The 13,480-nt window shown below is 43.3% G+C and overlaps 1 protein-coding gene across 4 annotated transcripts in view; it reads right to left on the reverse strand.

Annotated features, from left to right (window-relative positions):
* Positions 1 to 1,131: 1,131 nt before the first annotated feature.
* Positions 1,132 to 13,480, reverse strand: part of spg21 (SPG21 abhydrolase domain containing, maspardin) — an 80,489-nt gene continuing 68,140 nt past the window's right edge. For all 4 annotated transcript variants that reach the window (XM_067971663.1, XM_067971660.1, XM_067971662.1 and 1 more), the window contains 2 exons: positions 6,780 to 6,920; positions 1,132 to 4,907 (listed from right to left, as the gene is read on the reverse strand). In XM_067971663.1, coding sequence (XP_067827764.1) covers positions 4,788 to 4,907; positions 6,780 to 6,920 — 261 coding nt within the window. In that variant the 3' untranslated portion in view covers positions 1,132 to 4,787. The remainder of the gene's footprint in view (positions 4,908 to 6,779; positions 6,921 to 13,480) is intronic.

A 13,480-nucleotide genomic window follows, 5' to 3' on the forward strand; every position in this document is an offset into this window, starting at 1 on the left:
TTGTATGTTTCAATGTGATCACCTCTCATTTTTCTAAACTCCAGAGAAATTACCTCATTGAACCAATAACCAAGGCTGCAACCTAAAAGGTTAATGGAAAAGAGAATCGTGGACAACTGTGCTGGTGATAACAAAGCTGAAAAAGCTTTTCCTGAGCGAGAGAAGCATCAGAGGCTGTATTAGGCCATTGAAAGATATTCAAGGGCAGGTCAGAAAGGACTCTCCAGGTATGCAGAGATACTAAACTAGTTCTTTGCATCAGTCCTCAGTTGACGGTGCTCAATTGACAGCATTAAGTGGTGTTAACAGTAAAATTATTAATATAGATGAGGATATCATGTTAGAATAAGGAACCTTAAAATAGATCGAGCTGCAGCCCGGATAATCTCCACCCGCAGGTCCTTAAAGAAATGGGACCAGTGCTGTGCGAGCCCCTTGCCCAGATCTTCAGGAGCGCGCTGGAGTCAGACTGTTCCCTTAGACTGGAAGGGGGCTGATGTAGTTCCAATATTTAAAAGGGACTAAGGCAGAGCTGGGTAACTATAGGCCCATTAGTCTGACTTCAGTAATAGAGAAGATGCTCAAGGGAATGATCAGGGACACCCGATATGACCAGAGACACAGAGGCCTTATCAGGGACACTCAACACGGCTTCTGGAAAAGGTCGTGTCTTACCAATCAGATTAACTAGTTTGAAATCATCAGGTTAGAGGATGAGGGTAACCCAGTAAACATTGTCTACCTGGACTTTCAGAAAGCCTTTGATAAGGTGCCTCACAAGAGGCTTCTCTACAAGATAGAATCTTGTGGGATTAATGGGAATCTGCTGTGGTGGATTGAGAATTGGCTGAATGCCCACGAGCAGAAAGTGGTTGTTAATGGATTTGGAGCAGCTTGGAGACTGGTTACCAGTGGTGTCCCGGTTAGTGATCTAGATGTGGGTATTGGGGGGAATTTGACAATATGAAGCTATGTGGGAGAGTTAGGACTGTAGAGGAAGATCTACTACAAGCAGATCTCAATGTGTTGGGGAAATTGGGCCCGTGATTGGCAAATGAGGTTTAACTCAGAAAAGTGCATTGTATGAAATTCAGCAATAGGTCATAATTTCACATTAAGGATAGAAGAAAATAAGGACTTCAAGCAATTTATTTCCAATAAAATGGTGCTAAATACATGGAACAGTCTGTGGCAAAAAAGCATTTTTGTCGAAGGTTGAGCTTAGAATTTATCGGCTTCTTTAATTCTGTCACAGTACAAAAGGGTTAAAAAACCAGCTTCACTCTCCGAATGTTTCAGCTTATTTAATGACAACTGGCCGGTTTGCCTGGGTTTAGAGGCCAAGACTGGGGCAACCTCCAGCAGTCAGCTCAAGGGAGTTCAGAGTCACCTGCAAGAGCTGTCCTGAACCCCCTCCCTCCAGGCACGTGGCCCTGATCCCCAGTCTCTGCTGCCTGCTGCCAGTGAGATCTTCGCACCCTGAATTTCCCCTGCAGCGGCACCCCCTCCACTCCACTATGTCACCAGCTCCCGTCACAGAGAAGCCTCCGGCTCAGTGAGGACCCCCCTGCTCTCACCAGCCCCTGATCCGACACCTCACAACCGCAGGGAGCCGGGACCAACTGAAGTGCTAGGGAGTCGGGGGAAGAGAGGGGGGCAGAGGGGGAGGGTGGGCAGAGAGCCCATATTTCATTATTTCCAAAATCACCTGCATAATGGCTGGTCGCCCCCCACCAGAACAAACGCAGCTGGAAGATACTGGAGCAGGGGGCGTGGTGGGTGCAGTCATTCAGACGAAGGGTTTGTTGGATGTAAAACTTTGGCGTATTGTAGTCATGTGCCCGACTCGCTTACACACAAATTTCCACCATCTTTTAAGCCACGTGATTGGTTTGCGCCCATGTCACACGTCCGTTTGGATGTAAATACGGTGAAAACTCTCGGGACTTTAGGTCCATTTTTGAATCACTGTACCCCTAATCTATAGAGTTCTCCCCAAAACAACTTCAAAAATGTGTTAAGAAATCTTTGGCTATTCTCCACCCTCCCAAATTCCTGAAGTGCCAGCCTAGATCACGCACTCAAAATTTCCAGACCTGTGGGATTGATAAGGTGGCGTTTAACCAGACCTGGAAGCTTCAAAAAATTTGAAGGTGCTGGCTTTACAGGGAGGCAGCAGAAGTCTGCAGGCCGTGTCCATGCCATGCAACATCCTCTCAAACAGATAACCTGCAAAGCAGCAACAGAATGTTATTCGGTAACAAATCAGTAACAAAATGAATTGGGAGGAAAATTTGCAATTCATTCAGTTCATGAAAACTTGTTTGAGAGACAATGAATAGGGACAGAGAGTGAAGAGCATGAGATGAAGAATGAGTTTATGAATAGGAGGCCATTCAGCCCCTCGAGCCTGTTCCGTCATTCAATTAGATCATGGCTGATCTGCATCTCAACTCCATATCTCTTGATACCCTTACCCAACAAAATTCTATCAATCTCTGTTTAAAAATTCAGTTGACCCCCCCAGCATCCTTTGGGGGAAGAGAGTTCCAGATATCCACAACCCTTCGTGAAAAAAAGTGTTTCCTGATTTCACTCCTAAATGGCATAGCTCTAATTTTACAATTATGCCTCCTTGTTTCCCCACTAGAGAAAATAGTTTCTCTCTATCAACCCTATCAAATACTTTTATCATTTTAAAGATCTTGATTAGATCACCCCTCAACCTTCTATACTCAAAGGACTATAAGCCAAGTTTAACCCTTAATTTAACCTGCATAATTTAACCCTTTAAGCCCCAGTATTATTCTGGTGAATCTGTGCGCACCCCCTCCAAGGCCAATATATCCTTCCTGAATCTGGTGCCCAGAACTAACACAAACCTTGGTTTGTGACTCACCCATTTCCTGTTCAAATCTAGTATGAAATTCAATCATATTATGGCCACTATTTGCAAGATTTTCCCCTATAGTCAGATTGTTAACTAATTCTGGTTCATTACTCATCATTGCTCCAGAAAACTATCCGGAATACACTCCAGAAATTTACTGCCTTTACTACATGACTTGTTCTGCTTCTCCAGGTCTATGTGAAAATTAAAATCTCCTATTATAACCATTGTTTTCCCGACACGAGTCCCTGATCTGAGTTTATACATCTCCCTGCCACATCACTATCCGGTCTGTAGACAAGTCCTACCAGAGTCTTGCATCCTTTGCTGTTCCTTAACTCTACCCAATGTTTCCACTGCAAGCATCCTCACTGAAATCCCTTCTTTCTAATGCTATACTGTAATTGTCTCTTTCTAAATGCCAAATGGTGCAAATTGGCATAAAAAAGGGATAGTTTTCTGGTTTCAGTGCCAGTGAGAGCTTCACATGTCAGAAATTTGGGCCATGGTTTTCTGATTTGTCCAGTCACCAGCATCACCAAGTTGTCCCCAAAATATCAGAACTGCGCTGACAGCATAAGTTTGCTTCACAATTTGAGTCCATTGTACTTTACTCCATTTCACTGAAAAAGATCTGAGTGACAAAGCAAATAGAGACACTAATGAGTTCTAAACACTTTTGCAGCTCATTGTCCACGCAGGCCCATCGGTTGGCACAGGGAGTGGGGGTGGGAAGAGGGCCTTGGGGGCGCAGGATTCAAAGGATGGAAGTAGCCTTCAAACAGATCATTTAAATTAGAATTAATCAGGTGCTGTCAAATGATGTTTTACTATGAACATTTACTATGACATTCCACATTTAAACAATCAGACAATGTAATTTATTAGCCAGCACAACACTAATGCAAAAAGCTCCAATGAGAGAGGCTCAGCCCCCACCAAAGACATTTAAAAAAAAGTTCTGGACTCTATTTGTTGCAGGTTTCATGTGCACTTCATTCACAGAATGCAGTGAACCCATCGATGACATGAGCATACCAGAGTACAATCTGGACCGCAGCTTCCTGCTTTCAATAAGTTTGTTTCTCCCAATACAAGGATTTGACACAGCCGGTCACACTCAGCTAAACATGATCAACAATAGATTTAGATAAGAGTATTTACACTTTAAACCATTATTTTGTAAGTAATCAAAGTTATATATACACAAAGTTTTCAAATCCTGGCTTTATATTTGCAGGAACTGCAAACTGGTTCACTGATGAATGAAAATCACTGGTTAATGACTTTACAGTGTATTGTGTGCATTTATTTTAATAGATTAAATATATGAACTTCAAATCAAATTATGGCAACCTTTTAAACAATAAATGACTTAAAACATTTTTGCAGTGTAAGTTTTCAAATCAGGCACAAGTACAAAAGGAAAACATCCAACATTACCATTTCAGGCACCTAACTAAAATATAACCCAGTATCAAGTAACCATAAGGCGATTGGACCGCAGGCAAGTTGCATTTGAAACACTTACTGGTCATATGTCGTACCAAAGAGTGAATTTAAGCAGGACTGAATTAAAATAAAACAGGCTTGAACAAAATGGAACTGAACAAAACGACCGTGTTTCAGAGCTGGTTATTTACCTTGGCTTGGATTGCATAGCTCTAATTAGATATCAGATTGTCTAACACTGCTCACAAAGCAGGCTTGATAACAGATACTTTCTGGGGACTAAATTCATTAGAATTAAAGAACGAAAATAATCAGACAGACATCTCATCTTCTGTGCCGCAAAGAGACCTTTAAAAAAGGCACTGCTGACACTTTTTTAAAAAAACCTGCAGAGTTCACAATTCAGTGCCTTCACGTGGAAAACAACTCCTTTCTTCAAGGGAGGTCACAGCTCTTCCTCATTCCCATTTTCAACCCTGGTTTTGTGAACCTCAAGCTCTTCAGCACTCACCATTGTCGGATCAATTGCAGCATATCGTGTGCCATGGAACTGCCGCAGATGGATCTGAAAATATTCAGGTAAAGATTTAAACTTCATTCAACCTGAAGTTAAACATCCTGATACATCGCATCTTTACTGAACCAAGTTACAGCACTATTCAACAAATCAATAAGTAAAAGCTTTTAGAGCATTAACAATTAAATTAAATCCAAATATGATTCATTTTTAGAAAGATTACTGTGGTTGTCCATTTAAACAGTTGTGAATTTCCTATTACCCATGTACACACAACTAACAATTATTAAACATTTGAACTAGAAAAGAAAATAGGAACATTGAGGCAACCTTTATTAATGGGTATGGAATGGTGGGACAGATTGCCAGCGGATGGAATAGAAAACCACGGCAGAGTTTAAATAAAAGACTGGGTGAATTTCTACGAGGGATGGGGATACAGGGTTATTGATTCTAGAATCAGAGTCAGGAATAAATGGGGAGGGGGGTTCAATGCTTGGTGAAGCATTTCATTACATTCCAGAGATTCTCAAAAATGGTAAGCATTAAGACAATATCACAGCGATGAGACAGCAACACACTGCATTTGGACAAACAGCAGTAAAACTCAATTCCATTTTGTTCCAACTGCTTTGTAAAACCAATTTCACAAATCATAACAGTCTGAGTTACACTTAGGGGAGCAATATGAAATGAAGCAAGAACACAGTCCAAAACACCACTTTATTTTAGGCATTCAGGGGTTACATATATAAGGCACCATAGTAACGGGGGGTGGGGGGAGAGGCTGGAGACTGAAAGCACACCATTGGTCCATCCTGCCTATCCATCCAAACATCCCAGCAATAGCCATGATTCCGGAATCGCTACCCCTGTATCCCTGTAGGGGCAGAAAAGTGGCAAATGGAATTCAATCCGGAGAAGTGTGAGGTAATGCATTTGGGGAGGGCAAACAAGGCAAGGGAATACACAATAAATGGGAGGATACTGACAGGTGTTGAGGAACAAAGGGACCTTGGAGTGCATGTCCACAGATCCCTGAAGGTAGCAGGACAGGTTAAAAAGACATACGGGATATTTTCCTTTATTAGCCGAGACAGAGAATATAAGAGCAGGGAGGTTATGCTAGAACTGTATAAAACATTGGTTAGGCAACAGCTTGAGTACTGCGTACAGTTCTGGTCACCACATTACAGGAAAAATGTGATTGCACTAGAGAGGGTACAGAGGAGATTTACGAGGATGTTGCCAGGGCTGGAGAATTTTAGCTATGAGAAAAGATTGGATAGGCTGGGGTTGTTTTCTTTGGAACAAAGGAGGCTGAAGGGAGATTTAATTGAGGTGTATAAAATTATGAGGGGACTAGATAGAGTGGATAGGGAGGACCTATTTCCCTTAGCAGAGGGGTAAGTGATCAGGGGGCATAGATTTAAAGTGATTGGTAGAAGGACTAGAGGGGAGCTGAGAAGAAATGTTTTCACCCAGAGGGTGGTGGGGGTCTGGAACTCACCAGAGGGTGGTAGAGGCAGAAACCCTCAACTCATTTAAAGGGTACTTGGATGTGCACTTGAGGTGCCGTAACCTACAGGGCTATGGACCAAGCGCTGGAAAGTGGGATGAGGCTGGATAGCTCTTTTTCGGATGGCACAGACATGATGGGCCGAATGGCTTCCTTCTGTGCCATAACTTTCTATGATTCTATGATCCTCTTCCCCAATGAGAATTCAGTTGGTGCTTTTTTAAAACCCTGCCATAGTTTCCTGCTCCATCTGGTGGTAATCTCACAATTCTATCACCCTCTTGTTAAAAAAAAATGCTGCCTAAATTTCCTACTTTTTAAAACAGTCTTAACTTTAAGCTGTCCGTGACCCCATGTCCTTGAATCCTGTGGATGACAAGAAAAACTTTTTGACATTTCACCTGTATGTAAAGGTTAACTTCAGCACTCCGACACAAATAGGGAAAGTTGCCACCTGTTTTAAGGTGCGCCCGCCTTGCGTTTGGGTACAATTTGTACATTTCTTCTTTGGCTTCTTGAGAAAGTGCACTGTGGTCAAAGACCTGAAACAGATGGCAGTTAGAACGTGGCAGCTAGAAAGTGCTGAGGTACACTCCTCCCACACCCACGCTGCCTTCAATAACAAAAACTCTGCATACTGAAGGATGATGAAGTTAAAAAATGAGGGGAAACTTTCTAAAATCTTAGGTTAGCCAAGATCATCGCTACTGCAGCAGCAGGCTCCCAGACCTCTGTCAACCCAGCTGGAGGCTTCAGGCATTTTCCGGATATCACCATTCCATGCTCCCCACCCCTCACCACTGAAACCCAGCAAACTGAACAGGGTATGGGGGACAGCAGGACTCCTCCTACTCCATGGCTCAATCTGCAGTCCATTAATTGTTAACGCATGGTGACACAGACACACGCATTTGTTTCCTGTGATTCAAATAACATCCTCCATGCTGTTGGTTACTGCACAGGAGACCATTCGGTCCATTGAGCCCGTGCCGGCTCTTTGTAAGAGCAATCCAGTTAGGTCCATTCCCCGTAGCCCTGCAAATTTTTTCCCTTCAAGTACTGATCCAATTCCTTTTTGAAAGCCACGATTGAATCTGCCTCCACCACCCCCTTTCCAGGCAGCACCTTCCAGATCATAACCACTCACTGCATCAACAAATGTTTCCTCATGTTGCCTTTGGTTCTTTTGCCAATTACCTTAAATCTGTGTCCTCTGGTTATCGACCCTTCCGCCAATGGGAACTGTTTCTCTTTATTTACTTTATCTATATCCTTCATGATTTTGAACTTCTATCAAATCTCCTCTTAACCTTCTCTGCTCTAAAGAGAACAACCCCAGCTTCTCCAGTCTATCCACATAACTGAAGTCCCTCAACCCAGGAACCATTCTAGTAAACGTTTTCTGCATTCTCTCTAAGGCCTTCACATCTTTCCTAAAGTCCGGTGCCCAGAATTGGACACAATACTCCAGTTGTGGCCAAACCAGTGTTTCATGAAGGTTCAACGTAACTGCCTTGCTTTTGTACTCTATGCCTTCATTTATAAAGGATAATATGCTTTTTTAACTGGTTCTGCCACCTTCAAAGATTAGTGCACATATACCCCCAGGTCTCTCTGTTCCTGCACCCTCGTTAGAATTGTACCGTTTAGTTTATATTGCCTCTCCTCATTCTTCCTGCCAAAATGTATTACGTCACTTCTCTGCGTTAAATTTCATCTATCATGTGTCCGCCCATTCCTCCGACCTGTCTATGTCCTCTTGAAGTCTATCACTACCCTCCTCATTGTTTACTACATTTCCAAGTTTTGTGTCATTCTCAAATTTTGAAATTGTGCCCTGTACACCCAAGTCCAAGTCATTAATATATATCAAGAAAAGCAATGGTCCTAGTACCGACCCCCGGGGGAACACCACTGTACACCTCCCTCCAGTCCGAACAACAACCGTTCACCATTACTCTCTCTTTCCTGTTACTTGGCCAATTTCATATCCATGCTGTTACTTCCCCTTTTATTCCATGGGCTTCAATTTTGCTGACAAGTCTATTCCTGCTAAATCTTTCCTCCGTTGTCCAGCATGATGGGACTGCCTCCGCTTGGTTCCACTCTTATCTGTCTGATCATAGCCAGACCATCTCCAGCAATGGCTTTTCTTCCCGCCCCAGTGCCATTAACTCCAGAGTTTCCCAGGGATCTATCCTGGGCCCCCCGCAGACATGGGATCAGCTGCCACATATGACACTCAGCTCTACCTCACTCAATCCCTTCACTGCCACTGTGTTGCCAGACTGCTTGACTAACTCCCATTGGATGAGTCACAATTCCTCCAACAAAACAGAGAAGACTTCAAGTAATCATCTTTGTCCCCGCCACAAACTCCATAGGATTCCATCCCCTCCCCGGCCGCTGCTCACGACCTCAGTGTCCTATCCCAACCCAACCCCATATCCTTTCCATCACCAAGACCACTTACGTCTGCCTCTAACATCGCCCGGCTCCATTCCAACCTCAGCTGCTGAAACTCTCAGTCTTGCATCTTTCACCTCTAAACTATTCCAATGCTCTTCTGGCCAGCCTGCCATTTTCCATCCTCTGTAAACTTCAGTTCATCCAAAACACTGCTGCACCTGTCCTATCCCACATCAAGTCCCGCTCACCCATCACCTGTGTTCTTACTGATCTCCTAAGGAGGCTGCTGGTCCCCCAAGCCTCAAGTTTAAAATTCTCATCATTGTGCTTAAATTCCTTCATGACCATGCCCCTTCCCGTCTCTCTGCAATCGCTTCTAGCCATACAACCCTCCCCCCAAACGCCCTGTTCCTCTGAATTCCCTCCTCCCTTCGCCTCACCTTTGGTGGCTGTGCCTTTGACTGTCTAGGCCCCACACTCTGAAATTTCTTTCCTAAACCCCTCCGGTTCTCCTCGTCCTTCAAGGCCCTTCTTAAAACCCACTTCTTTAAGAAGGTTTTGGTCACTCCTAATATTTCCTTTGGCTTGGCAACCATTTTTTTTGGTTATGCCTCTGTGAACATAGGAAAAGGAAGAGGCCATTCAGCCCTTGAGCCGGTTCTGCCTTTTAATTAGGTTATGGATGATCTGTGCCTCAACCTCATTTACCCGCCTTTGTTCCATATCCCTCCATACCCTTAACCAACAAAATCGATCTCAGTCGTGAAAGTTTCAATTACCCCAGCATCCACAGCCTTTTGGGGAAGCAAGCTCCAGAGTTCAACTACCCTTTGTATGAAAAAGTGCTTCCCGATTTCACTCCAAAATCACCTAGCTCTAATTTTAAGATTATGCCCTCAAAGCACCTTGGAGTGTTAAAATTATCAACATAAGGTACTCGTATATATAGTATTTTATAAACACATAAAGAGAAGGAAAGTCAAAAGAAGGAAAGTCAAAAGAAGGATGGGGCTGATTAGGGACCAAAAAGGAGATCTTTAGCAGATTCAGATGGCAACACTGAGGTACTAAATCATAGAAAGTTATGGCACAGAAGGAGGTCATTTGGCCCATCGTGTCCGTGCCAGCCGAAAAAGAGCTATTTGCATCTGATTTCGCTGAAGAGGAAGATGCTGCCAATGTCCCAGTAAAGGGGGAGGGGGCAGAGAAATTGGATAGGATAAAAATAGATAAAGAGGAGATACTGAAAAGATTGGCAGAGCTCAAAGTAGAAAAGTCACCCGGTCCAGATGGGATGCATCCTAGGTTACTGAGGGAAGTCCTCCTTAGATATGGGAGTGGTACACAGGACTGAAGGATTACAAATGTTACACCCCTGTTCAAAAAAAGGAAGTGATAAACCCGGCAATTACAGGCCAGTCAGCCCAACATCAGTGATGGGGAAACTTAGAGACACAATAATCCGGGACAAAATTAATTGTCACTTGGAAAGGCATGGGTTAATAAATAAAAGCCAGCACGGATTGTTAAAGGCAAATCGTGTCTGACAAATTTGATTGAGATCTTTACTGAAATAATGGAGAGGGTTGATGAGGGCAGTACAGTTGATGTTATGTATCTGGATTTTCAGAAGGCGTTCAATAAAGTCTGGTTAGCAAAACTGAAGCCCATGATTAAAGGGACAGTAGCAGCATGGATACAAAATTGGCTAAGGGCCAGAAAGCAGAGAGTAGTGGTGAACGGTTGTTTTTCAGACTGGAGGGAAGTATACAGTGGTGTTCCCCAGGGGTCAGTATTAGGACTACCGCTCTTTTTGATACACATTAATGACTTGGACTTGGGTATAGAGGGCACAATTTCAAAGTTTGCAAATGACACAAAGCTTGGAAATGTAGTAAACAGTGAAGAGGTTAGTAGAAGTTCAGGAGGATGTAGATAGACACAATGGGCAGACATATGGTAGATGACATTTAGTGCAGAGAAGTTTGAACTGATGCATTAACATAAGAAGTAGGAGCAGGAGTAGGCCATATGGCCCCTTGAGCCTGCTCTTCCATTCAATAAGATCATGGCTGATCTTCAAAATGAACTCCACTTTCCGACCCGATCCCCATATCCCTTGATTCCCCTAGAGTCCAAAAATCTATTGATCTCAGCCTTGAATATACTCAGCGACTGAGCATCTACAGTCCTCTCTGTTAGAGAATTCCAAAGACTCACAACCCTCTGAGTGAAGAAATTCCTCATCTCAGTCCGAAATGGCCAACCCATATCCTGCGACTATGCGCCCTAGGTCTAGACATTCCAGCCAGGGGAAACAGCTTCTCAGCATCTACCCTGTCAAGCTCCCTCAGAATCTTATATGTTTCAATGAGATCACCTCTCATTCTTCTGAGCTCCAGAGAGTACAGGCCCATTCTACTCAATCTCTCCTCATAGGACAACCGTCTCATCCCAATAATCAATCCAGTGAACCTTCGTTGCACCGCCTCTAAGGCAAGTGTATCCTTCCTTAGGTAAGGAAACCAAAACTGTACACAGTACTCCAGGTCAGGTCTCACCAAAGCTCTTGCCGCAAGATTTCTTTATTCTTACAATAAAGGCCAACATACCATTCGCCTTCCTAATTGCTTGCTAGTCCCACTCCTCGTTCTTCCTACTGAAATGTATCATTTCACATTTTTCTGCGTTAAGTTTCATCTGTCACATGTCCGCCCATGCCACCAGCCGGTCTATATCCTCTTGGAGTCTATCACTATCCTCCTTACTGTTTACTATCCTTCCAAGTTTTGTGTCATCTGCAAATTTTGAAATTGTGCCCTGTACACCCAAATCCAAGTCATTAATATATATCAAGAAAAGCAGTGGTCCCAGTGCTGACCCCTGGGGAACACCACTGTACACCTCCCTCTAGTCCGAAAAAGAACCAACCATTCGCCACTACTCTCTGTTTCCTGTCCCTTAGACAATTCTGTATCCATGTTGCTACTGCCCCCTTTATTCCATGGGCTGCAATCTTGATGTTAACCCTACTATGCGGCACTTTATCAAACACCTATTAAAGTCCATATACACTACATCAACTGCATTGCCCTCATCGACCCTCTCTGTTACCTCATCAAAAACCTCTATCAAGTTGGTTAAACACAATTTGCCTTTAACAAATCCGTGCTGGCTTTTCCTAATCAATCCACCCTCGTCCAAGCGACTGTTAATTCTGTCCCGGTCTGTTGTTTCTTAAACTTTCCCCATCACCCAGGTTAAACTGACTGACCTATAGTTACTGGGTTTATCCTTAAACCCTTTTTTGAACAAGGGTGTAACATTTGCAATTCTCCAGTCCTCTGGCACCATCTCTATCTACGGATGTTTGGAAGATTATGGCCAGTACAAGACTTTAGTTTTGGACTTAAGTACATCACTCACGAGCTCAAAGAAAAATTCTATCATATTATGATCACTCTTCCCCAGAGGGTCCCTTACTATAAGATTACTAATTAACCCTGTCTCATTACATAAGACAAGACCTAAAATAGCCTGTTCCCTGGTTGGCTCCACGACGTATTGTTCTAGGAAACTGTCGCGAATGCATTCCATGAACTTGTCCTCTAAACTACTTTTGCCAATTTGATTTGCCCAGTCTAATGAAGATTAAAGTTCCCCACGATTATTGCATTACCTTTGTAACAAGCTCCTCTTATTTCTTGATTAATACTCTGCCCAACAGTATAACTACTGTTAGGGGCCTACAAACTATTCCCACCAGTGTTTTCTGTCCCTTGTTATTTCTTATTTCTTGCAACCACGTCTCAGCAATTTTGGTAGGAAGGGTGAAGAGAGGCAATATAAATTAAATGGTAGAACTTTCAAGGGTGTGCAGGAACACAGAGACCTGGGGGTGTACGTACACAAATTTCTGAAGGTGGCAGGACAAGCTAAAAAAGCTGTTAAAAAAGCATATGGGATCCTTGGCTTTATAAATAGAGGCACAGAGTACAAAAGCAAGGAAGTTATGGTAACCTTTTAAAAAAGCTGGTTAGGCCTCAGCTAGTGTATTGTGTCCAATTCTGGACAGCATACTTTAGAAAGGATGTCAAGGTCCTGGACAGGATGAAGGACTTCAGTTAAGTGGAGAGACTAGAGAAGCTGGGATTATTCTCCTCAGAGCAAAGAAGGATAAGGGGAGATTTAATACAGGTGCTCAAAATTATGAGCGGTTTTGATAGAGTAGATAAGGTGAAACTGTTTCCACTGGCAGAAGGGTCGATAACCAGAGGACACAGATTTAAGATAAGTGGCAAAAAAGCCAAGGGGGAGATGAGGTGAAATTTTTTTACTCAGCGAGTTATGATCTGGATTCCACTGCCTGAAAGGGCGGTGGAAGCAGATTCAATAGTAACTTTCAAAAGGGAATTGGATAAATACTTGAAGGGAAAAAATTTAGAGGGCTATGGGGAAAGAGCAGGACTTATTGGATAGCTCTTTCAAAACAGCTGGCACAGGCACGAAGGGCCTAATGGCCTCCTCTGTGCTGTAACATACTGTAAGAGTAGGGGAGTGGGACTAATTGAATAGCTCTTCAAAGAACCGGCACAGACGAATAGCCTCCTTCTGTGCTGTATGATTCTATGATAGTTACAAAGCATTACAGGAAATCTGAACATGTTGTAGATTTCACGCGGAGGATACAGAC

Source organism: Heptranchias perlo, chromosome 34 (assembly GCF_035084215.1).
Source record: "Heptranchias perlo isolate sHepPer1 chromosome 34, sHepPer1.hap1, whole genome shotgun sequence".
Taxonomy (NCBI): Eukaryota; Metazoa; Chordata; class Chondrichthyes; order Hexanchiformes; family Hexanchidae; genus Heptranchias; species Heptranchias perlo.